Raw genomic sequence first — 27,043 nt, 5'->3', positions numbered from 1 at the left:
GAGAGAGAGAATCTTAAGCAGACTTCCCACCAGGTGCGGAGTCCAACTATGATCTCAGCACCCTGAGAAAATGACCTGAGCTGAAAGCAAGCTAGCTGCTTAACCACCTGGGCCTCCCACGCATGCCTAAATTGGTTTTTCTTTTAAAATCGTGTATTAATTTTTTATTTCTTCTCCCCTCCTTTATGGACAAACTCATTCTTATTCTTTCTAATACATGTAATATTTCAGGTATCAAAAGCCCTTTTTGAGAGAATGTATTTTATAGCAACACATTTATGCGTGAAGATATTTATTTAGGCTTTGATCTTTCTATTTTTGTTTTGACCATTCATCTATTACTAATTGATAAATTATTCATTTCTCTTTTTCTTTCTTTACAGACAGCTTTTTTGGGGCAGCGTGGTTTGGTTGAGAATGATTTCCTCACTAAAGTTCTCAATGGAATGGCATTTGCAGGTTTTGTTTCAGAAAGAGGTCCTCCGTATAGATCCTGTGATCTCTTTGATGAGGTATAGTTTTTATCAAAGGAATGTATATTTACAGTCAAAATTGGACTAGTGGTTAAAAGTAAAGAAGTAGTTTTTTTAAATTAAATTTAATTAGACAACTTATAGTATATCATTAATTTCAGAAGTAGTGTTCAAGACCATCAGTTACATATAACACCCAGTGCTCAAAATCCTAAATATATTATAAATTGAATATCAAATAATCTAAATGTTATTTATTATTATGCTTATTAGATCTTGGTATTTATAATGTGGATTTGAAAAATTAGGAAAGTATAGGATGTCACAGAAGTACATAAACATCTTGAACAAATGAATTTAAATAGTTCATTAAAATCTTTTTGAAAAAATGACAGTGATTATATAAATAAAACTCTTATTTTTGAAGGCAGTAATACAGGTTTAATATATAGGTATGTGATTTCAAACTGCAGTTACATTTAGTCTGTTAGTGTCATAGAGCCATAGTTTGGCTTAGTGGCATTCTTTTTTAAAAATTGTATTTTATTTATATTCAGTTAATTAACACATAATGTATTACTAGTTTCAGAGGTATTATTAGTTTCAGTGTCATAGAGCCATAGTTTGGCTTAGTGGCATTCTTTTTTTAAAATTGTATTTTATTTATATTCAGTTAATTAACACATAATGTATTATTAGTTTCAGAGGTAGAGTTCAGTTATTCATCAATTGCATGTACCACCCAATGCTCAGTACATCACGTGTCCTCCTTAATGTCTTATCAGCCAGTTATCCTTTTCTGTCACCCACCTCTCCTCCAGTAATCCTGTTTGTTTCCTGTAGTTAAGAGTCTTTCATGGTTTGTCTCCCTCTCTGATTTCATCTTATTTCATTTTTTCCTCCCCATCCCATGAGCCTCGCTCAGTGGCATTCATACTAATCAATAATCAACATTTGCCTGTATCCCTTAGGAGATCTTAAATGTATGGGAGGCAGATTTTGTTTCTGTCTTCAAGGAATTGGCCATATAAAGGGAAAATTAGGTTAAATGTGACTCCAAATAAGGATACTATTTTGTGTTAGTTGTCATTTATTTTAACACATCTTTCCATTTATCATTTAACTGCATTTATAGCAGCTCATTCTGGTGGGTAGAACAATGAATATTACTCCCATCGCAATTTCTGAAAGGGTACTGTAAAGTGTATAAAAAGAAAACACTCTTAGCACCCAAGATAGTAGAGAATAGTAATAGTGATTATGTTTTCCTGCAGGTGGTTTTATTTTGGTTTTTGTTTGTTTTTATTTATTTGACAGAGAGAGAGACAGCAAGAGAGGAAACACAAACAGGGAGAGTGGGAGTGGGAGAAGCAGGCTTCCTTTTGAGCGGGGAACCCAATGTGGGGCTAGATCCCAGGACCCCAAGGATCATGAGCTGAGCCAAAAAGGCAGATGCTTAACCAACTGAGTGACCCAGGCACTTCCAGGTGGTTTTTATTTTGTATAGAGAAGATAGGAGTCAAGTTATTAAAGATCCTTAGTTCAGAGAAGGATCTTTTATTTTCTGCAAAGACTGTTAAGTAATTACAGATAAGAATGAAAGAATGGGCACATGCTGTAGTTCTGAGTATGGAGACTTGCACCAAAAACTTTAGTTAGTAACACCAAGCATATGAAAACGTAGGAGAGATTGCCTGTGGTAAGCAGTTCTTTCTGTTCAATTACTAATCACTGATTCCCTAATACCAACATTTAATATGATTGATCACTATCGGATGTTAATATATGTCAGCTTTTATATCCTGAACTAAGTAATTGATACATAATGTTTTATGGAGTTATATTAGATGCTCTCCAAGGACCTTTCTAGCTCTCACATTTTATCAGTCTCTGAAGCATTCTGAAAAGTAAAATTGGTTTATATATCCTCCATTTTTCCTATCTAAATTCTCTTAGTAACTCCTTCTGGCAGCTTCATCACAACTATTAAGTCAGAGTGATTGCTTGCAGAAAACTTGCTTGCCATAATCTCTGTCTGTTTTTGTAAATCCTTCCCTTGCCTGGAGTGTTGTCCCTCTACCTTTCAGGCTAACCAATGGCTTCCTATTTTTCATGCTCTGCTCTTACCTCACCACTTCCTCCAAACTTTTCCAGAGTAAATGACTCTGAAAGCCACTTGGTCTGTGTAAAGCTTTATGTTAGGTCTCTAGCTTTATGTGGCAACTTATCATTTATTATCTACATTTATGTACATAAGATACACATATAACCTCTTGATTGGAAATGATGATAAGGCAAGAACTAAGTTCTACTAAGTATCCCCTTAGCATTCATCCAGTTCTGTTTTCTGCCTACAGTTATGATTTTTGGTGTCTAATTGATGTTTCTTAAAAGCCAGTGGTTCATATGTGTATTTGAGTCAAAGGCCTAAAAGCAATGAGATGCCAGACCTAAGTAATTTCTCTTGGGTCATTTAATTTGCTTGAAATACATTTTTAAAGAAAAATAGCATTTGCTCTTGGGGAAGGGATCCTTGTTTTCATCTAACCTAGGGCGGCCTACCACACTGAAGATTTAAGAGCCTTTAAGAGGCAGCCTGCATTGTGTATTGTCTTGTCCCCACACTCCCATCACGTAGGCCTGTTAGAAGGAAAGATATATTTGCCTTTGTTTGACAGCCTCTGATTCCTAGCCTAGAATAGGTGAAGTCAGAGTTTTATATGTTTTTCTGCTCCAGTGAATCTGTTTCTAGAAGGAAAAGTCCTATATTATACCCTTTAAAAAAAAAAAATCCATCTTTTACTCTTCTTTCCCATACTATTTTTTTCTTGTCATTATTCTTATCTTTGCTTGAAATGGATACACTCACACAGTTCTTCCAGTAAATTAGTTTAGTAGGGAAATGAATTAGAGTTATATAATTTGAGAACTGGAAGGAGGCCAAGGGTCATTTTGTTTTTCCATCTGATTGTAGAGATGAAGAGACTGAAGCTCAGTAGTTTTAGTGACTTGTTCCAAATCACAGTGTCAACAGAGCTAGGACTAAAGTCTGAGTCACTGGACCTTAGTCACCTGAACATTTAGTTCATGTTTTGTGAGTTAGGGAAATGTTCGGAGACTTTCTGATCATCTGAAATTCTCTGACTGAGAGAATTCCGAAAGGCCTCTGAATGAGGCCTTTCAAACGAGAGGTTCTCTCTCAGCTTCAGAAATGACTTTTTCCAAGAAGAAATAGGGCCCCAAATCATCAAGGATAGACCACCAGACCATCCAAGGACTCAACTGATTCTGTAACTCTAGAATAGAGATGAAACCCAGTAAAAATGTAAAATACTTTGTTTTAATAATAGCATATATTTTAGATGCTTTTTGAGTTGCAAATTATAAGAAATTATCACATAGCTTTCTAATTTAGCATATTTTGGAGTTGATGTTTTGCCATTTGATTCTTTTTCCAAGTTGGTAGCTTTTGAAGTAGAGCGAATTAAAGTTGAAGAAAATAACCCATTGAAGATAATAAAGCATGTCAGAGAACTTGCCGAGCAACTATTCAAAAATGTAAGTAAGTATATTTTAGACAGTCATTAATTTTGTTTTATTTTACTTTTTGAAAAGATTTATTTATTTGAAAGAGAAAGAAAGCGGTGTGTGCGTAAGTTGGGGGAGAAACAGAGGGAGAGAATCTTTCAAGCAGATACCCCGATAAGCAGATTCCCCTACTGGGGGCCCAGTCCCAGGACCCATGGGATCATGAACTGAGCTGAAATCAGGAGCCAAATGCTTAACCAGCTGAGGTACCCGGGCACCCCAGACAGTCATTAATTTTAAAAGTATGTAATTATTTTGTTTAAAAAACTAAGAAGTTTCATCTTTCTAGTAAGGATCTTTTTGCTCTGACTTAAAACCTTTCGGATTATAAGTTACAAGATATTACAGTTGGTACTGTGCATCAAAACAGAACTCATTTTTCAGAGTGATTTTCCTGTCAATCACCTATGTTATGAAAACATCTTAGTCACAGTTTTCCAGTTTGTTCTGTGACCTTGTTGTGATTTTCATTTAGGATCCTGTGCTCTTAAGAGCATACTGTTCATTTTTAAGACATAAAGATTAGACTTACTGGAGACCAGAACTAGAATTGACCAATGTGTCCACTTCAGTATGGTGTAGTGACTGTCAGCTGGATCAGGAAAATTGTTTGAGTTTGTATTGTTTTGAGCAGACGGGGTAAAAAGCTGAAAGAAAGAGAGCAGATTGTGAAGTGACCACAGAAATTCAAGGGTGGAAATATTCCGTATATAGAAGAAATGCAATATGTTATAAAGATTGGGATGTGATAAAGTATGAAGTAATCTTTTGGATGCCAAGACAGAAGAGAACCTAAGGTGACAGGGAGATTACGTGCATGTAGAAAAATGGATTTTGGCTAATGATTACTAGTCATACTTCCTACCTGGAAGCTTTTCAGAGTTGAAACTCCTACTGAGAAAAGGAAAGTAAGTAGAAAGTATGGTCTTCCAGAGGAAAGTTGAGGGAAGATGCATTTTTCAGGAAATATATTTAAGAAAGATTCAGGGTCAGTATCACTGTGACTGTTTAACTTAATTATTTGAACAGATAGACCTTTTTGGACATTGGGTCATAAGTCAGTGATTTGTCACATCCATTTGAAATCTGAGACCCAGTAAGATAAAAACAGGAATGCTACATTGTGTTTGTTTCATGTTATTCAATTATTTATGAATTTTATTTCTGAAGTTTTAAAAAAATTTATCCCTTTGACTAATACCCTACACTTCATGTATAACTGTGTCCAGTATAATCTATTTCTTGATTAGCATGCTGACACTAAACAAAAAGAGTTCTGTCAGAAGGAAAATGTGTGTTCTATGGTGGTTTATGATGACTGTGTAGAACTAATGGAGAGCATGACCACATGAGAAATTTCTGTTGACATATTGTAAAAGTAATAATAAATATTGAGTGTTCAGCACAATGTACCAGGCATAGGATTAAGCACTTTACAGGCATCATCTGTAATCTTCACAACCACAGTGTTAAAATAGGTGTCATTATCCCTATTTTACCAACTATAGTTGGCTCGGGATCATATGCCTATGAAGTGACTGAATCCAGATTTTAAATTCAGAAACTTTCATCTATCCAATTACTAAGACTATTTTCTTTCCCTCCATTAGGCTGGCTCATCTCCATCTGGAAAAATAGTGATATTTCCAATGACTGACTTTTATACTTTGTTCTTTATAAAGCACTTTAACGTACTTTCTCATTTGATCTTCTAAATGACCCTGTGAGATAAACAGGGCAAATGTTGATATGTGAGGAAACTGAAGGTGGAAATTTTTTTCTTGCCCACTGGGAGTGATTTATTGATGGATTTTTAAAAAAAAGTAGCAAAACATCAAATGGGAATTAGTGTTTGAGATTTTGGGACTGAGCCCTTGAACAACTGAATGTTTATTTCTTAAATCTTTATAGGACTATTCCAAAACCATAAAATTTTATAGCCGTAAGTGACCAGAGCTGGGGTTCTCACACAGGTTTCTCTCTGTTACATCACTGAGTACATAGTGTATGTAAGGAAGTATGCCAAGCCACTTTGATGCAAAAATAATTTCCTTTCTTGCCATCCTAGAACTTAAGTTTTATGATAGTTTACATACTCCACGCTATACTACATTACATAGCTTATACTAAGCTGACACAAAACTGAAAACTGCAATAAAATAAGTAATAATTATACATTATTTTTTTTCTCTTTAAATAGACAATTATATCCACAGGTGATAAAATCCCAGAGCTACTGTTAGGCACATAAATACAGACCCTGCTAACATTTAATGTTATCAAGCTTGTGCGATCCCAGTATGGTTTGAGGCCAGTGACCTTAGTGTCTATCTTCCTGTTTGCTTGGGTGACAGCCCCGTCTTGCTGCGCATGCAATGACACCATTTCTGTCCTCATATCCAGAAGCTTCCTTTCATTCAACAAATATAATTATTCCAGTGTATAGATTGAAGTCTAATTTGCTATCTGTTTGGACTTTGATTACTTCATTCATTTCTTGTTTTAACTGTTGTAGTTCAAGGTTTATTTTCTCTTTTTCTGCTTTGAGGGCTGAAAATTCACTCTTCTCCAAAATAATACCATTTTTCACATTAGCAGTCTGAAGCCTTCTTTGCTGAACAGCCATCTCCTGCTGCATCTTGGTTACCATATCCTTGTAGACAATATCCATGCTGATGTCCCTGATCTTGACCAACACACAGACAGTGATTTCTGCTTGCTGGGTTGTGAACCCATTTTCTTTGAGTAAATGTACTAAGGTATGGGTCTCTAAGTAGAGCTTCTTGTTTCCTCCACAAGAGGTGAAATCTCTCCTTTTGTGCTCCCAATGGAAAGGCTTAGTTCTTTTCTGGAGGAAGCAAGGGCAACCACTTGGCTGTGGCACAGGTGGAGGGTGCCTGTGGCCCAGACATCTCCCTGCAGCCCTAGCAGCCTGCCTGGATTTGGAGGGAAGTGTTGGAGGGTCCTGGGCACTAGCAGTCCTGGTGGGCAGGAGGCTGGCACGGGAAAGGCACAAGCAGCTAAAAATGACACTTTCTTAAAGGTATATGTAAAACATGAACCACACCTATCCTTTAAAAACAAAGCTTCTATCTATCTATTTATTTATAAAGAATTTAATTATTTATTTGACAGAGAAAGGTCACAAGTAGGCAGAGAGAAAAGAGCAAGCAGACCCCACTGAGCAGAGAACCCGCTGCAGGGCTCGATCCCAGTTCTCTGGGATCATGACCTGAGCTGAAGGCAGAGGCTTAGCACACTGAGCCACCCAGGTTCCCCTAAAAACAATGCTTTTAAAGTGATCACCATGAGGGACTGTATTACTAGGTAGGAGACCTAAATCCCTTTCAAATGTACTCTACATTTTTTAACCCTTATTGGGCTTTTATCCTCCAGTCTAATTCTATTCCATTTAATTTGATCAATTCCATTCTTTCAGTATGTATTTATTAGGTGTCTACTAGTGCTAACCATTTTCTAGGTACATGATTCCCCTAATATCTTCCAAAAGAGGATACATGTACATGATGAGTGAGAATTTCAGAATATCCCCATGGATTGTCATCAGACTTTTTGAGATTCCTTCTAGTTGTAAGATTGTAAACTCCACATGGTCCCAACATTTCTGAAGTAAATACATTACAAAGTTAAACAGCAGAGCATCACGGTAAAGTTACTTTCTTGGGGCATGCGGGAAGTCTAGGGAGGGACGGAGGATGGTCTCAATGCAAGGAAAATGATCGAAATGATTCTATTTTTAACTAGGAAGTTGGTTTGTTTTTTTTTTTTATCACATTCTAAAATTCCCTAATGGTAGGCAAGAACCAGCCATGTAATTTGACTGTTTCCTTATTATTGGGTTAGAATTGAGACCTGGTGATTCCACTTAGATGTTTGTAAATACTGTGTTACAGTGAAGTCTGGTATGGTACCTAGTCTTTCTGCTTCACTTATCTTTGAAGTACTCAAAAATGAAACTTAATTTCTCAGTTTCTTCTCACCACTCCTTTATATTGCTTTTTAGTGAGTCAGAATGTGAGGAAACATGAGTAGGATGAATTGTAACTAGGTTTAGGTGCTCTTTTAACTTTCTGGAGCTTCCTAAATAACTAAGGAAAGAACTTGGTGACGTAAGTAGAGGAGGGGAATGGTAAGGGGATATGAAGGAGAAGGAAGGGAATAACTCCATTTGAGACAAATTGTGTAAGTGTTGGTAAGGTTTATACCATGAAGATTATGAATGTTCATTATACAGCTTTTCTTTCCATTCTCAGTTAATAATACTGGGTCTGAGTCTGCTCACTTTGGCTTTCAGAATCTTTATGTCTGTGTGACAGAGAGCACGTTTATTTACTTAGTGGCTTTGTTTCTATGCTTCTCATACACATTTATAAAGAACCACTAACTACACACAAAATGATATGTTAAGATAGGCCAAAATAAGGGGCACCTGGGTGGCTCAGTGGGTTAAAGCCTCTGCCTTCGGCTCGGGTCATGATCCCAGAATCCTGGGATCGAGCCCCACATCGGGCTCTCTGTTCAGTGGGGAGCCTGCTTCCTCCCCTCTCTCTCTGCCTGCCTCTCTGCCTACTTGTGATCTCTCTCAAATAAATAAATAAAATCTTAAAAAAAAAAAAAGATAGGTCAAGATAAGAGCTTTATATAACCTTCATTCCAAGGCATCAAGAAATCAGTTGGACATGTGTTTTGGTATTTTACATGGTACAGTTTTTCTAATTTGTTTTGCATATGCAATAGTACGTAAATATTTGCTAGACTGTGTAATTTGTCTGACAGCTTTCTTAAAAGTTGAAGGAAAAATGAGAAGACTTCGCCTTTCTTATAAATTAATGTGAAATTTCTATTTATGCCTAAGAATATTTCATTGCCCAGGATTACAGTGAGTAGAGCTTAAAATCCTAATGGGATTTAAAGCCCACCTACAGGAATGGCCTTTGTAAATCATATACGGTCTATACCCTTTACATTTCTGCATAAAGTTAATTTCACTACCAGGCAAATTTAATCTACACTGATATCTGTACTCTTTGCCAACTGTAAATTAAAGGATTTCATTGTTGTTATAGGAAGGAAGTAAAATACTGTGATCATCTTTAGTCTTAATCAAACCATAAACAACTTACTTAGATTATTGTGATGAAATGAAGCCTCTAACCCAAGCATAAAATTCACACCTTCTTCCCCTATCTTACCTGATTTATTTGTTCATTTTTAGGTCAGGTTTACTGTGATACAATTTACATATAGTAAGATTTACCTTTTTTAAATGTACTCTAGATTTTGACGAATGAAGCTATACAACCATCACCACTGCAATAAGGACATAGAACATTTTTGTCACCCTCCCCCACAGTTCCTTAATTTGTTATAATCACTTCCTGCTGCCCCCTCAAACTCTTAGTAACTGATCTGTTTTCTGTCTCTGAAGTTTTTGCCTTTTCTGTAATGTCAGTATTTAGCTTTTGAGTTTGGTTTCTTTCACTTAGTATAATGCATTCCAGATTCTACTGTGTTGCTGCATGTATCAGTTGTTTATTCCTTTTCGTTGTTAAGTCATTTTCCATTATATGGATGTATCAAGCTTGTATTTATCTGTTAACTAACTGAAGGGCAATTTGGCCATTATGAACAAAACCACTGGTTTTGCACTGGTTTTTATGTGAACATAAATTTTTATTTCTCTTTGATAAATACTCAGAAGTTAAGATGCTGGGATATATGGTAACAAAATACTAACTTTACAAGAAACGGCCGGACTGTTTTCCCAAATATCTATACCATTTTGCATTCCTACCAGCCACATATATGAGTTCCATTTGTCCTACATCTTTAACAACGTTTGATATCCTCGGTTGTTTTTTTGTTTTGTTTTGTTTTAAGCTATTCTCATAGGTGTGTGGTGGTATCTTATGGTTTTAAGTTGCATGTCAGCAGGTGAGTGAAAGTATAGGTCTCCTACCTAGTCACTACATGCTCCCTTGGAACTTGTGAAAGGAGTACTTGTCTTGAATACAAAGCCTCTATCTTGAATCATAAATTAGAGCAGTGATTCTCAACAGGGGCAAACCCTCCTCTCTAGAAATTTGGCAATGTCTGGAGACATTTCTTTTTGTCAGCTGGAGAGGGTGTGCTACTGGCATCTAGTACGTGGAAGCCAGGGTTGCTTCTAAACATCTTACGATATATAAGACACCCACTACCCCCCACCCACCCACCTACCCAAACTAGAATTATCTAGGTCAAAATGTTAATAGTGCCATGGTACAGAAACCCTGGTTTAGGGCAACCAGCCCGTTCGATATTAAAGTCATACACCAAATTTATTTGCATTAAGGATGCAACTTTAATTCAGTTGGGTAATCACTGAAAGTCCTGAGGATGGAAATTGAGAATGTTTCCTTCCATCAATATTGTATTCACAGCTAGGCAACCTTAAAAAGTCCAGTTACATTTTGTCAATATTTAATGACTTAGTCTAGTGATAGTATTGGTTTCAGCAGTATTTGTAAAGATTTGCATAACTTGCTATCCCATACAGCTCTATGAGTAATTTATGCACATTAAATAATTACTAAATAACCTAAATTACTTTGGGAAATTTCATAACTGCTAACAAGGTCACATTGATTTGTCATTGACTGCTGAGACCAACATATAGTAAGAAATTTTTTTCCCCAGTGTTGCCTACTTTGGATTTCCAGAAGGGTTTGGGGCATTTGTTTTATTTTGTTTGCTTTGCTTTTATTTCAAGTGCATTCTCAGCCTTGTTTTCCATAAGCCCTAGGCATATTCTCATTTGGCTTGCCAAAAGAAAAGAAAAGAAAAGAAAAATCCATGTTTCCAGACCAGATGGTACGTGTGTCATTTTTTTCAAGTCAGAGAAATTCACTGTACTTCCCAGTACTGTCATATATTCTCAAAGCAGGATGACAGAGCCCATTTCTTGAAAATCATTATCTAATTTTAAAATTCCCTCCAAACAATAGTGTGCTTTGCTGGCTTTTTTAGGGCAGTTTATCTTGGTTGCCTTGGACAAAATTGTTACCATGTTCACCCTAAGTGTTTAGTTGCCTGAATTCTTGGTTAGTAATTTATAATTGCATTTCTCTGCAATCAAAGACGAAAATTTGGCAGCTTCTTTATTCTATTGAAAATAATGAATTTCCTTGTTTCCACAAGGATGTTCAACAACACAATTGGGCTGTGGTTTTTAATGAGCTCAGTGATATTCAAGGGACTTGCCCAACTGCAGTTGAAATTCCAAGTAAGAGCAGATGTTTCTAAGAATATGCAGAGTTCACTGAGCCTTAAACTTCTTCTCATTTCTTGTCTTTTCAAAAAGTCCTTATGTGACCAAGTTTGGTGTAAGGTAGCAAATATATTTCTTTATATTTACCACACTGCCCATTAGAGGGCAGCAGTATACAGACGCAGTGGCCGGAAAACTCAATACTTGTATTTCAGGGGCATGAGCCCTTTTTGCATCTTCTAAACACAATTGAATATAATTCAGAACTTTATCCCATAATCTGAATTTTTATGAGGAATATCTATCTATACAGCTCTAGGATAGCTTCATCTTTGAACTTTGTTTTAAAATGATTAAAAAATGCTTTTTAATCTTAATTGTGTATAGATTTGGTTTGTAATATTTCAAATTGCTTATGAGAAGAAAAACACTATTAATGACTAATAGCAATATCTTTTCTTTAATAACTGATTTCTGTTTTAAGCCTTACTATAGTTATTATTGTTGTTAAAATGTAAGTAGCTGGTGATATGATGGGATTCTCAGAGTACAATATGGTTTAAGTTTTAGAGGCATGGTGTGATACCATAGTATGTGCAGTGAATAAATATTTTTTCAAATGAATGTACTCTAAATTTTTAGAAAATAGCTTTCATATTTATTCTGGGGGAGTTTGTGTATGTGAGTGTTCTGAAAGCCTTCCTATAACAACTCATTTTGTCCTCACAAGAACCTTATGAAGTAGGTACTGTAGTATTATCTAGATTACAGATGAGGAAACTAAAACACAAGTGGTAAGTGAATTGACATAGCACCAGGTCACATGACCAGGAAGTGGCTAAGCTGGAATTTGACACAGAGGTCTGACATCAGACACCAGGCACTAAAAATACTTCGTTGTACTACTGTCTCTTTGACTTGTCTAACCCTTCCCTCTGAATTGTAGTGCCACCTGTCTCACATTCTTATAGAGTGCTGTTTTGGGGCTCTTTACTCCATTAGCCTTTTTACTCCTTCACCAATACCAAATGCCATACTATATTAATTATTACAGGTTTATATAAGTTTTGATATCTGGGAAGTTTGACTTTTCCACTTACTCTTCTTTGGAATTATCTTGACTATTTTGGTATCTTTAGTCTTCCTTATAAAGCTTAGGATGGACTTACCACACTGCAGAATTTTCACTAGAAATAATATGTGTATCCTTATTTTTCTAGATGACCTTAAGTCATTCTTGGAACAAGATAGAAGAATATGCAGTAAGAGAGATAGATAAAATATAGTTAGAAAAGATACTAGCATCACTATGATTCATTTTCTATTTTTATTTTTCCATGTTTTAAAATTTGTTACAGTGAATATTATTTACATCATGGAAAATAAGTTTGAAGTTTTCGTTTTTATTATAAAGAAAATAAATGTAAATAGAAGCAGAAGTAATGAAGAATGTACTTTAAGTGATCCTAATTCAGACCTCAAAATCCACATGAATTACCTTTCCAGCCTGAAAAAATCACCTATGAGTTTTAGAAAATTGATATTCGTGACTTTGAGAAGGTATCTTAGACATTGTGCCTAAAGAACAGAGAAAAACAAACATACTACTTTTGAAAAGACAGTTTCAGAAACTACAGACAAGTGTGTTGATGTTAATCCAGGCATAATTTTAGAACACTTTTTCAGCATATAGTTTAGAAAGTGGTGATCATGAAGACTTGGAGAGAAATTTATTTATTTATTTTCCCCTGCCTTTGCTAAAGATGAAAAGGGAACATACAAAGTAATGAGGGATACTTCGGCAAGAACAAGTTTTATATCTGACTTCACCCTCTCAGGAACCTTGTAAGAGAAGCATAAGTATATCCTTTAGGCAAAGTTATTTACCCAGTATCACATAATGAGTAGAACAAAAACTAGAAACCAGGCTTTTTTACATTTAAAAGAGTATTAGTTCCATTGTGTTGCTGAGATTGCTACGTATATCATCTGCCATGACCCAACTGTTTCTTTATCAGGGTCTGGGCCAAATAACCATGAAGAATTGTGGGGACCAGCTCTAGTAGAGGATGGCGATGTCCATTTTAACTGTCTGAAGAGCATATGCAGTAGTATTGAGCTTAGTCTACTACATGAATAACAGGTTCAGGGGCAAAAGTGCATTTTCTGGTTGCAAAAGGTAATGGTGGTAAAGAAGCCTTCTCTGTAGAACATAATTGAAAAATGGATTCCATTCTGCCTGTAGTATTTGAAATATAATCCTGCTTAACTAGGTGATTAGATAAAAATTTAGCACAGCCTTCACAGTCTTCAAAGCCTTCACAGCCTTAAGTGTCTGTGAAAATACTAACTGACACATTTTATTCAATTATTGCAAGCCTAACATGTGTTCCACATTGTGTCCCACTCATTAGGAAAGAGTAGGAAGTAGTTTAGGCTACCTGCTATGTGCCAGGCAGTTTCTGGATGCAACAGGAATACAGCAGAGGACAAAAATATTTTTTTTGATTGGCTGAAATGTTGGCCCTCATGGAGTTTCATTTTAGTAAGAGAAAGGTAGACAATAAACAAGTTAAATAAAATTTATTGTATGTGAAAAGGTGGTAAGTGCTAAGGAGAAAAGTTTAAGAGGAATAGGGAGTGTGTTAGGGAGTATAATTTTAGATAGGGTGGCCAAGAAAGGTGGCACTTGAACAAAGAAATGCAGGAAGGGATAGAGGATGCTGTTCAAATTGTAGGGGGATAGGCAGAAGGAACAGTTAAGTGCAAAGGCCTTGAGGTGAGAACAAGAAGGCCTGTGTGGCTAGAGCAGAATGAAGGAAAACAGTAGCAGGACACAGTCCTATAGGAAAGCCAGATCTTGTAAATTATTTTAGGAATTTTGGATTTTACTCTCAGTGAGATGAAGAGCCATTTGAATAGCAGATTAGCTGTTGGGTGATGGTTTGACATACTCTGTGCAATGTTAAGAATAGAGTAAGGGAGGGAGTGAGGGCGTAAGCAGAGAGACCAGTCAGGAGACTGTTCTTCTGTGGTAATATAGAGATGTTGGCTTGAACCACAGTGTTAATGAAAAGTGGTCAGATTATGGACATATTTGAAAGGCAAAGTCCAAAAGGTTTGTAGAAGAATGGATAATAGGATGTTAGAGAAAGGCATTAAAGATGACTCCAAGCTTTTCACCTGAGTAGAAAAATAAATATGGCATTTACTAAAGTGGGGAGGACTGTAGAAAGCAGATTTGGAAGAGATGAAGAGTAAGTGTTCCATTTTGGACATATATTTAAGATGTTATTTTAAATCCAGATGGAAATACTGTGTGTGGACAGTTGAATGTATGGGTATGGCATTTAGGAGAAAGCTCAGTAGGGGATAATAATTTGTGAATCATTGGTGTTTTTATGGCTTAAATATTGAGAATGAAAGCTGTCACCAAGGAAATAAGTATAAATAAAAAAGAGACCCAAACTCTGAGCCCTGCGGTTTTCACATAATTACGAGATTAGGAAGATGAAAAGTAGACAAAGATGTAGCAAGAAGACCTAGAAACCTAGTGAAGAGAGCCTTCATGGAAGAGGAGTAAGAGTGATCAGCTGTATCAGATGCTGCTGATAGATCACATAAGAAGTAAGATTCTGGTACTCTCCTTTATAGCATTTATCTGAGTTCTGTGTAATCATTCATCTGTCTAATTTCAGTCTGTGGCCCTCTGAGCTCCCACTCTGCCTGGCAATCTGCCATTGTTATTTTAACTTTTGACTAATTTTACCGTTTGATGTTGCAGGAGAATCCCAACCCTCATATGGCATTCCAGAAAGTTCCACGCCCGACAGAAGGATCCCACTTGCGAGTTCATATTCTTCCTTTCCCAAAGATTAATGAAACTCGGGTACAGGAATTAATACAAGAAAATCTTGCTAAGAACCAGAACGCACCTCCTGCTTCACGAGTGGAAAAGAAATGCGTTGTGCCAGCAGGTCCACCTGTTGGTATGTATTTGTTCTTTTGTTTTAAAGTAAACATTTTATCAAGATATAAGACACAGGGGCGACTGGGTGGTTCAGTGGGTTAAGCCTCAGCCTTCGGCTCAGGTCATGATCCCAGGGTCCTGGGATCGAGCCCTGCATTTTCTCCCTGCTCAGCAGGGAGCCTGCTTCATCCCCTCTCTCTGCCTGCCTCTCTGTCTGCTTGTGATCTCTCTCTCTCTCTCTTTCTCTGTCAGATAAATGAAATCTTTAAAAAAAAAAAAAAAGGAAGATATAAGACACAAAAATGAAAGTGTACCAGTTAACAAACTTGCACAACCAGAATTGGAGCATTGTCAGCACTCAAAACACCGTTCCATTCACTGTCTCTCCCTAATGGTAACCATTAACCTATCTGCTACCACTACAGAATCTTTTCTTTTTAAAAAAACAGCTATATTGAGATACAAGTCACACACAATAAGGATCACTCTTTAAAGTGCACAGTTCAGTGTTTTCTAACATATCCCAGAGCTGCGCACCCATTTCCACTATCTAATTTCAGGATGTTTTCTTTATGCCAAATAGAAATACTCATACCCAGTAGAGGCACTCCCCATTTTCCCCCAAAACCACTCCTTCCCTAGCATTAGACAATAATCTATTTTCTATCCTTGTAGATTTGCCTGTCCTCTAACATTTTATATACATAGAGTTATACTTTATAACTTTGTATACTTTGTAACTGGCTTCTTTCATTTAGCATATTTTCTTTCCTTTCTTTTTTCTTATTATTTATTATTCTTTAAATTCAGTTAACATATAAAAGTGTTATTAGTTTCAGAGGTAGAGGTCAGTGATTCACCAGTCTTAAACCCATTGCTCAGTACATCACCTGCCTTCCTTAATGTCTGTCACCCAGTTACCCCATCGTTCCACCCACCTCCCCTATAGCAACCCTCAGTTTGTTTATGAGTAAGAGTCTCCTATGGTTTATCTCCCTCTCTGATTTTGTCTTATTTTTTTCCTCTCTTCCCTTATGATCCTCTCTGTTTTGTTTCTTAAGTTCCACATATGAGGGCACCTGGGTGGCTCAGTTGGTTAAGCAACTGCCTTCAGCTCAGGTCATGATCCTGGAGTCCCAGGATTGAGTCCCGAATTAGGCTCTCAGCTCTACGGAGAGTCTGCTTCTTCCTCTGACGTTCTCCCCTCTTGTGCTCACTCTCAATTTCTCTCTCTCTCAAATAAATAAATAAAATCTTAAAAAAAAAATTCCACATATGAGTGAAATCATATAATAATTGTCTTTCTCCTACTGAGTTATTTCCCTTGGCATTATACCCTGTAGTTCCATCCACATCATTGTAAATGGCAAGATTTCATTTTTTTAATGGCTAAGTAGTATTCCATTGTGTATATATACCGCATATTCTTTTCCCATTCATGTGTCAGTGGATATCTGAACTCTTTCCATGGTTTGGCTATTGTGGACCTTGCTGCTATAAACATTCAGGTGCATGTGCCCCTTTGGATCACTACATTTGTATCTTTGGGGTAAAAACCCAGTAGTGCAATTGCTAGGTCATAGGGTAACTCTATTTTTGACTTTTTGAGGGACTTCCATACTGCTCTCCGGAGTGGCTGCACCAGCTTGCATTCCCACCAACAGTGTAAGATGGTTCCCTTTTGTCCACATCCTCGTTAACATCTGTCACTTCCTGACTGGTTAATTTTAACCATTCTGACTGGTGTGAGGTGGTATCTCGTTGTTGTTTTGATTTGTATTTCCTTGATGCTGACTGATGCTGAGTATTTTTTTCATGTGTCTTTTGGGTATTTAGATGTCTTCTTTGAAGAAATGTTTGTTCATGTCTTCTGTCCATTTCTTGATTGGATTATTTATTCTTTGGGTGTTGAGTTTGAGAAGTTCTTAATAGGTTTTGATACTAGCCCTTTATCTGATAAGACATTTGCAAATATCTTTTACCATTCTTTTCAGTTGTCTTTTGATTTTGTTGACTGTTTCCTTTGCTGTGCAAAAGATTTTTATCTTGTTGGGGTCCCAATAGTTCATTTTTGCCTTTGGGGACATTTCTAGCAAGAAGTTGCTGCAGATGAGGTCCAAGAGGTTGCTGCTTGTGTTCTCCCCTAGGATTTTGATGGTTTCCTGTCTCACATTGAGGTCTTTCATCCATTTTGAGTCTATTTTTGTATATGATGTAAGGAAACTGTCCAGTTTCATTCTTTTGCATGTGGCTGTCCTTTTCCCTACGCCGTTTGTTGAAAGGACTGTCTTTTTTCCATTGGATATTCTTTCTCGCTTTGTCAAAGATTGCTTGACCATAAAGTTGAGAGTCTATTTCTGGGTTCTCTTTTCTGTTCCCTTGATCTGTGTGTCTGGTTTTGTTCCAGTACCATACTGTCTTGATGATTACAGCTTTGTAATAATACAGTGTGAAGTCTGGACTTGTGATGCCTCCAGCTTTGGTTTTATTTCTCGGGTCTTCTCTGGTTCCATACAAATTTTAGGATTATTTTTTCCAGTTCTGTAAAAAAAACTGTTTGTATTTTGATAAGGATTGCATTGAATATATAGATAGCTCTTGGTAGCATAGACATTTTCACAATATTTGTTCTTCCATTCCATGCGCATGGAGTGTTTTTCCATTTCTTTGTGTCTTTCTCAATTTCTTTCATGAGTGTTCTATAGTTTTCTGAGTACAGATACTTTACCTCTTTGGTTAGGTTTATTCCTAGGTATCTTATGGTTTTGGGTGCAATTGTAAACGGGATCAACTCCTCATTACACTTTCTTCTGTCTTACTGTTAGTGTATAGAAATGTAGCTGACTTCTGGGCATTGATTTTATATCCTACAACTTTGCTGAATTCCTTTGTGAGTTCTGGCAGTTTTGGGGTGGAATCTTTTGGGTTTTCCACATAGAGTATCATGTCGTCTGCAGAGAGTGAGAGTTTAACTTTTTTTTGCCATTCAGATTCCTTTTATTTCTTTTTGTTGAAAAGAAATCTTTGGGTGCCTGGGTGACTCAGTTGTTGAGTTGTCTGCCTTCGGCTCAGGTCATGGTCCTGAAGTCCTGGAATCGAGCCCTGTATTGGACTCCCTGCTCAGTGGGAGGCCTGCTTCTCCCTCTCCCACTCCCCCTGCTTGTGTTCCCTCTCTCGCTGTCTCTGTCAAATAAATAAGTAAAATCTTAAAAAAAAAATTTGAAGCTAGGACTTCTAGCAGTAGTAACAGTAGACATCTCTGACATCCTCCTAATTTTAGGGGGAAAGCTCTCAGTTTTTTCCCATTGTGAATGATATTCACTGTGGGTTTTTCATGGATGGCTTTTATGATATTGAGGTATGTTCCCTCTATCCCTATACTTTGAAGAATTTTAATCAAGAAAGGATGCTGTACTTTGTCAAGTCCTTTTTCTGCATCTGTTGAGAGTATCATATGCTTCCTGTCCTTTTATTAATGTAGCATATTACATTGATTTGCAGATGGTGAACCACCCTTGCAACCCAGGAATAAATCCCATTTGATTGTGGTGAATAATCCTTTTAATGTACTGTTGGATCCTATTGGCTAGTATCTTGGTGAGAATTTCTGTATCCATGTTCATCATGGATATAGGTCTGTAATTCTCCTTTTTGATGGGGTCTTTCTCTGGGTCTGGGATCAAGGTAATGCTGGCCTCATAGAGTGAGGAAGTTTTCCTTCCATTTTTATTTTTCGAAATAGGTTCAGAAAAATATGTATTAATTCTTATTTTAATGTTTGGTAGAATTCCCCTGGGAAGCCATCTGGCCCTGGGCTTTTGTTTGTTGGGAGATTTTTTTTTTTTTAGATTTTATTTATTTATTTGACAGAGAGAAATCACAAGTAAACAGAGAGGCAGGCAGAGAGAGAGGAGGAAGCAGGCTCCCTGCTGAGCAGAAAGCCTGATGTGGGGCTCGAACCCAGGACCTGGGATCATGACCTGAGCCGAAGGCAGCAGCTTAACCCACTGAGCCACCCAGGCACCCCTGTTGGGAGATTTTTGACTGCTGTTTCAAATTCCTTGCTGTTTATGGGTCTGTTCAGGTTTTCTATTTCTTCTTATTTCAGTTTTGGTAGTTTATATGTCTCTAGGAATGCATCCATTTCTTCCAGACAGCCTAATTTGTTGGCATATAGTTGCTGGTAATATGTTCTTATAATTGTTTGTATTTTTTCACTATTGGTTGTGATCTCTCCTCTTTCAGTCATGATTTTATTTATTTGGGTCCTTTCTGTATTCTTTTTGATAAGTCTGGCCAGGGATTTATCAATGTTACTAATTCAAGGAACCAATTCCTAGTTTTGTTTATCTGTTCTCCTATTCTTTTGGTTTCTATTTCATTGATATCTGCTCTGATCTTTATTATTTCTGTTCTCCTGCTGGGTGTAGGCTTTATTTGCTGTTCTTCAGCTCCTTTAGGTGTAAGCTTAGGTTGTATATTTGAGACCTTCCTTGTTTTTTCAGAAAGGCTTGTATTGCTATATAGTTGCCTCTTAGGACTGCCTTTGCTGCATCCACAAAGATTTTGAATGGTTGTGTTTTCATTTTCATTTGTTTCCGTGAATTTTTATATTCCTCTTTAATTTCCTGGTTGACCCATTTGTTCTTTAGTAGGATGCCTTTTAGTCTCCATGTATGTGAGTTCTTTCCAAATTTCCTCTTTTGATTCAATTCCAGTTTCAAAGCATTGTGGTCTGAAAATACAAAGGGAATAATTCCAGTCTCTTGGTGCTAGTTGAGATCTGATTTGTGACCCAGGATATGATCTGTTCTGAAGAATGTTCCATGTGCACTTGAGAAGAATGTGTATTCTGTTGCTTTAGGATGGAATGCTCTGAATATATCTGTGAAATCCATCTAGTCCAATGTGTCATTCAAAGCCCTTGTTTCCCTGTTGATCTTCTACTTAGATGATCTGTTGATTGCAGTGAGTGGGGTGTTAAACTCCCCTACTCTTGCTGTATTATTATCAGTGTACTTCTTTGATTTTGTTATCCAATTAATAACAAAGCTTATATAACTGGCTGTTCCCGTATTAGGGGCATAAATACTTAGAATTTTTAGATCTTGTTGGATAGACACTTTAATTATAATATAGTGTCCTTCCTCATCTCTTATTACAGTCTTTTGTTTAAAATCTAATATTGCCACCCCAGCTTTCTTTTGATGTCCATTAGCATGAAAAATTATTTTCCACCTCTGTACTTTTGACCTGGAGGTGTTTTTGGACCTAAAATGAGTCCCTTGCAGACAGCATTTCAATGTGTCTTGCTTTTTTATCTAATCTGATATCATGTGTCTTTTGATTAGGGCCTTCAGCCCATTTACATTCAGAGTAACTGAATGTACTCTTGCAGGGTTGGTTTAGTAATCACAAATTCTTTTAGTTTATGTTTGTTCTGGAAGCTTTTCATCTCTACTATTCTGAATGACATCCTAGCTGGATAAAGTATTCTTGGCTACATATTTTTCTCATTTAGCACTCTGAATATATCATGCCAGTCATTTCTGACCTACCAGGTCTCTGTGGCTAGGTCTGCTGCCAGTCTAATGTTTCTACTCCTGTAGGTTATGGACCTCTGGTCCCAAGCGGCTTTCAGGATTTTATCTTTGTCTCTGAGATTTACAAGTTCCACTATTATATGTGAGGGTGTTGTCCTATTTTTATTGATTTTGAGGGGTGTTCTTGTACCTCTTGGACTTGAATGCCTGTTTCCTTCCCCAAATTAGGGAAGTTCTCTGCTATAATTTGCTTCAGTATACCTTCTGCCTGCCCCCACCCCTTTCTCTTTCCTCTTCTTCTGGGATTCCAGTTATTCTAATGTTGTTTTACTTCATGGTATCACTTATCTTTTTGAATCCTCCCTTCATGATCCAGTAGTTGTTTACCCTTTTTCTCAGCTTCTTTATTCTCCATCATTCTGTTTTCTATATCCCTAAGTCTCTCCTATGCCTAATTTTTCCTACAGTTAGAGCCTCCATTTTTTATTGTACCTCATTAATAGCTTTTTAAATTTTTATTTCATTAGATTTTAGTTCTTTTATTTCTCCAAAAAGGAATTCTCTTGTGTCTTCTATGCTATTTCAAGCCCAGCTGTATCTTTATAATCGTTATTCTGAACTCTAATTCTGACATCTTAGTTATATCCATACTGATTAGGTCCCTGGCAATCTGTATGTACTGTACTCTAGTTTTTTTTTTGAGGTGAGTTTTTCTGTCCTGTCATTCTGTCCAGAGATGAATAGATGGATGAGAGAATAAGATACTAAAATGGCAACAATATACATTAAACAAATCAGAAGAGACCTGAAACTGGAAAATAATTAAACTGGAAAAAAGAATTTAAAAAAAAAGAAAAGAGGGGCGCCTGGGTGGCTCAGTGGGTTGGGCCGCTGCCTTCGGCTCAGGTCATGATCTCAGGGTCTTGGGATCAAGTCCCGCATCGGGCTCTCTGCTCAGCAGGGAGCCTGCTTCTCTCTCTCTGCCTGCCTCTCTGTCTACTTGTGATCTCTGTCAAATAAATAAATAAAATCTTTAAAAAAAAAAAAAAGAAATACAATCAGACAGGTGAACAGAACAGAGCAATAACCTGGATCCTGTGTGTATTTTGGTGTGTTTGTTAGAAAACTAGATCCCAAAATTATAAAGAAAGAAAAACTTATATATGTATAAAAATAAAATTAAATACAATGGAAGGATAGAGTGTAACTGTAAAAATGAAAATTAAAAGACAAAAAAACAAAAAGAAGGAATATGAACAGGTGAACAGAACAGAGCAATACATGATATCCTGATTGTATTTTGGTTGGTTTGTTAGAAGAAACTACATCTCAAAATTGTAAAGAAAGGAAAACATATATATGCAGAAATAAAATTAAATACATTGAAAAGATAAAATGTAACTGTAAAGATGAAAATTAAAATAAGACTTAAACCAAAAAAAAGAAGAAAAAGAGAGAATATGATCAGACAGGTGATCAGACAGATTCTGGGTGTATTTTGGTCTGTGAGAAGAAACTGCATCCCAAAATTATAAAGAAAAGAAAAAAATGTGTGTGTGTGTTTGTGTGTGTATACATTTATGTATACATACATTATGTATACATTTATGTGTACATACATTATGTATACATTTATGTATATATGGAATTAATATATATGATACATTTGTATATATACATATGTATGATATATAATATATATAACATATATATGAAATTAAATACAGTAGAAGGATAGAATGTAATTATAAAAATGAAAATGAAAAAAAATTTTTAAAAAGTTGATAAAACAAGAAATTGGTTGAAAAAGGAAAGAATAAAAATTAAAATTGAAAGACTAAAAAATCATGGGGAAAAAAACCCCATGAATTCTTTTTTTTTTTTTTTAAGATTTTTATTTATTTATTTGTCAGAGAGAGAGGGAGAGAGAGCGAGCACAGGCAGACAGAATGGCAGGCAGAGGCAGAGGGAGAAGCAGGCTCCCTGCCAAGCAAGGAGCCCGATGTGGGACTCAATCCCAGGACGCTGGGATCATGACCTGAGCTGAAGGCAGCTGCTTAACCAACTGAGCCACCCAGGCGTCCCAACCCCATGAATTCTTATACTGTTTTCCCCTAGTGCTAGAGTTTTGCAGTTCTCTGTGATTGGCAAACTTAGTCTTAGCTGTATGTTCTTGTGGATCTTCTTGGGGAGAGCCATGTTGTGTTGATTCTCAAGTGTCTTTGTCCCCAGTGGAATTGCACTGCTCTTGCCAGGTGGCCAGTCTAAGTAAGGGGCTCTTGTTGCTCTGTGTGGCTTTTGTTCCTTGAAGGCTTTCTGTGCCACTTTAGAGGATGAGAATGAAAATGGCGACCTCCTAATCAGCAACCCTGGAGCCAAAAGCTTGGCGGCCCCACTCCTCAGTGCCCTCAGTGAGAAGCAGTTAGTCACTTCTGTCTCCCCAGTCTCCCTCTGTACTCCATGCTTACCCAGGCTGTAACCATGTGTTTCTAGCTCAGGCATGTGACCTCATTTTGCGCCTCAAAACCCTGTAGACTCCTGCAGTGTGCACCCATGCCACTCCTCCCAGGGGAAGAAATGGGGTCTTGGTGCTGTTCTGCCATTCTCTGGGCCCCTTCTCAGAGAGCTGTTACCCAGTCATGCCATGGTTCATGATATATGGCAACTCCAACCTGAGAGCCCATTCCTGGGCTCTCTGATTGCTGCCAATTTACCTGTTCCAATGCCTGGGAACTCCAATGCATTCGGGCACTCCCAGTCTGCCTGTGATCCCGGGGATCCTGAGACCACACTGTCCCAGCAAGGATTACATCCCACTTCTGGTTCTGATGGTGTATCACTTTCTGGTGCCGGTTTATAGAGGCTTCTTCCCCCCACAGCTTATCTTCTGATGTATCCCCTCGGATTCACTTCTTTGCTCTTCCTAACTTGCAGAAAGTGGTTGCTTTTCTATTTGTAGAGTTGCAACTATTCTTTTCTTAGATCTCTGGTTGAGTGTTCACAGGGTTCAGAATGATATGATAGCTATCTAGCTGAATTCCTGGGACCGAGGAAACTAAGGTCTCCTACTCCTCTGCCATCTTGGACTAACTCTAACATATTATTTTCAGGGTTCATCTATGTGGCATGAATTAGTCCTCCATTGCTTTTTATGGCTGAATAATATCCTACTGTATGGATATGTATGTGTGTGTGTGTATGTATTTACGTTTTGTTACCCATTCACCAGTTGGTGGATCGTTGGGTTGTTTCTCCTTTTTGGCTACTATTAAGAATGCTGCTGTGAGCATTCATGTGTAAGTTTTTGTATGGATACATGTTTTTAATTTTCTCAGGTATATACCTAGGTGGAAATTGCTGGGTCATATGGTAAGACTATGTTTAATGTTTAGAGGAACTGCCAAACAGTTTTCCAAAATATGTGCACCAGTTTACATTCCCACCAGCAATGTTTGGGCATTCTGATTTCTCCATATGCATCTAATGTTCTAGAACAACTTTTCATGTACTTATTTATCATTTTTATATCTCCTTGGAGAAATGTGTATTTAGATCGTTTGTTCATTTTTAATTGGGCTACTTGTCTTTTTATTATTGATTCATAAGAGTTCTGTATATTTTTGTATACAAGTCCCTTATCAGAGAATATAATTTGCAGTTATTTTTTCCCATTTTATGGGTTTTCTTACTGATTTTTATCTTTTCTTCCTTCTTCAGCTATTGAGGGAGATGTGTTCAAGTCTCCTGTGATAATAGTAGAATTGCCTATTTCTCATTTTCGTTCTATCCGTATTTTTATCCATATATTTTGAGGATGATATATTGGATGCAAATATATTTGTAAATATTATAGCATCCCAGTGATTAATCTTTTTGTCATTATGAAATATTCCTCTTTGTCTCTAATAATGCTTCTTGCCTTAAAGTATACTTTGATATTTATATAGCTATACCAGATTTCCTTTGCTTAGTGTTTGTATGGTTTATGTTTTTTACCCTTTTATTTTCAAACTTTCTAGGGCCTTATATTTTATGAATGCTTCTTATAAACAACATATAGTTTTTTTTAACCAGTCTATCTTACTATACTTCTTACATTATTTATAGCATTATGAATATTTACATAAATATAATTACTGGTATATTAACGGCTTTAATGTTATTTTCTGGGTGGTTTTTTTTTCTATTTATTTTTCCTGTTTTACATTTTCCCCTGCTTTCTTGCTTTCTATTGGATTAATAAACTATTTTTCTTATTCCATAATTTATCTCTGTTAACTTGTTTATACATTTACTTATTGTTCTTTTAGTGGTTTACCTAGGGGCCATTCACACACATCTACTTTTGCCAGTTCAGCTTTCACCAGAAACTTTGCAGGTCAGCCTCGCCATCTGCCAGAATCAAGCCTGGATTCTCAGCCTTCTGTCTGTACCCAAAATTAGCAAATCTCCTAGGGAAAAACTAGATGTGTGTGTGTTAACTCACCTCTCTAGCTTCTTTTTCCTTCTCTGAAATTTTAGGTCCTCCAGTCCTTGTGCTTCTGTAGCAATCTAATATATTTAAATAGATCCTTTTGCATTTTATCTGACTTCTGTAATTATTTTTGGTAGGAATTTTAGTTTGCTACAAACTGCCCCATCATACCTAGAAGTGAGTATAATTTTATTATCAATGGATAATAGTATAGTCATTGTATATTTACATAGTAATGTTAACTTGTCATTATTATTCTAAGAATTAATAGCTTTTATTTAAATGATGATTGGACTTTGACATAGAAAAAAGGATGGATAAGGTAGACATGTTAGGGTAAATAGCTATCTTTTGAAGGAGTTAGGTAATTTTAATACTCATAAGCTAGTTGAGGACTTTCTTTAAATACCCACATGAACAGATGAAAAGTTTGTTTCAAATTCAATTTGCTTGGGGAGGAGTCAAGATGGCGGAGAAGTAGCAGGCTGAGACTACTTCAGGTAGCGGGAGATCAGCTAGATAGCTTATCTAAAGATTGCAAACACCTACAAATCCAACGGGAGATCGAAGAGAAGAACAGCAATTCTAGAAACAGAAAATCAACCACTTTCTGAAAGGTAGGACTGGCGGAGAAGTGAATCCAAAGCAACGGGAAGATAGACCGCGGGGGGAGGGGCCGGCTCCTGGCAAGCGGCGGAGCAACGGAGCACAAAATCAGGACATTTAAAAGTCTGTTCTTCTGAGGGACATCGCTCCAGAGGCTTAACTGGGGTGAAGCCCACGCAGGGTCAGCGTGGCCTCAGGTCCCTCAGGGTCACAGAAGGATCGGGGGTGTCTGAGTGTCGCAGAGCTTACAGGTATTAGAACGGGGAAGCCGGCTACAGAGACAGAGCCGAGGAGTGAGCTCTAAGCTTGAGGTTACCTTGAACGGTCACAGGCTCGGTCAGCTCTGAGCGCGGCCGGAGCCAGGGTGACGGGAGTCATTGGGCGCTGTTCTCTGAGGGCGCACTGAAGAGTGGGGCCCCAGGCTCTCGGCTCCTCCGGGCCGGAGACTGGGAGGCCGCCATCTTCATTCCCGCCCTCCGGAACTCTCCCGAAAGCAAACCCGAGCGGATTACTCAGCCCGGCCTGGGTAAGGGTGGTGCAACTCCGCCTCGGGCAAAGACACTTGAGAATCACTACAACAGGCCCCTCCCCCAGAAGATCAACAAGAAACCCAGCGAGGACCAAGTTCACCTACCAAGGAGTGCAGTTTCAATACCAAGGAGAGCAGCGGAATTCCAGAGGAGGAGAAAGCAAAGCACAGAACTCATGGCTTTCTCCCCATGATTCTTTAGCCTTGCAGTTAATTTAATTTTTTTTTCTTTTTCAATTTTTTTTTCTCTTCTTCTAATTTTTTTTAACTTTTACCCTTTTCTTCTTTAATGTTTTTTAACTAGTTTATCTAATATATATATATATTTTTTCCCTTTTTATATTTTTTCTTTATTGGTTTTCTTTTTTTAAATTTTTTTTTCTTTCTGAACCTCTTTTTATCCCCTTTCTCCCCCCTCACGATTTGGGATCTCCTCTGATTTGGCTAAAGCATATTTTCCTGGGGTTGTTGCCACCCTTGTAGTATTTTACTTGCTCCTTCATATACTCTTATCTGGACAAAATGACAAGGCGGAAAAATTCACAACAAAAAAAAAGAACAAGAGGCAGTACCAAAGGCTAGGGACCTAA

General features: G+C 37.2%; 1 protein-coding gene across 2 annotated transcripts in view; it reads left to right on the top strand.

Annotated features, from left to right (window-relative positions):
• SBF2 (SET binding factor 2) overlaps positions 1 to 27,043 on the top strand; it is a 483,767-nt gene that overhangs the window by 276,470 nt on the left and 180,254 nt on the right. For both annotated transcript variants that reach the window (XM_047693703.1, XM_047693702.1), the window contains exons 12-14: positions 384 to 512; positions 3,933 to 4,031; positions 15,116 to 15,320. In XM_047693703.1, the coding sequence (XP_047549659.1) occupies positions 384 to 512; positions 3,933 to 4,031; positions 15,116 to 15,320 (433 nt within the window). The remainder of the gene's footprint in view (positions 1 to 383; positions 513 to 3,932; positions 4,032 to 15,115; positions 15,321 to 27,043) is intronic.

The sequence above is a fragment of the Lutra lutra genome, chromosome 10 (assembly GCF_902655055.1).
Source record: "Lutra lutra chromosome 10, mLutLut1.2, whole genome shotgun sequence".
NCBI classification, from domain to species: Eukaryota; Metazoa; Chordata; class Mammalia; order Carnivora; family Mustelidae; genus Lutra; species Lutra lutra.
Note: the sequence above shows the minus strand (reverse complement) of the source record. Positions and strands in the feature narration are given on the sequence as shown.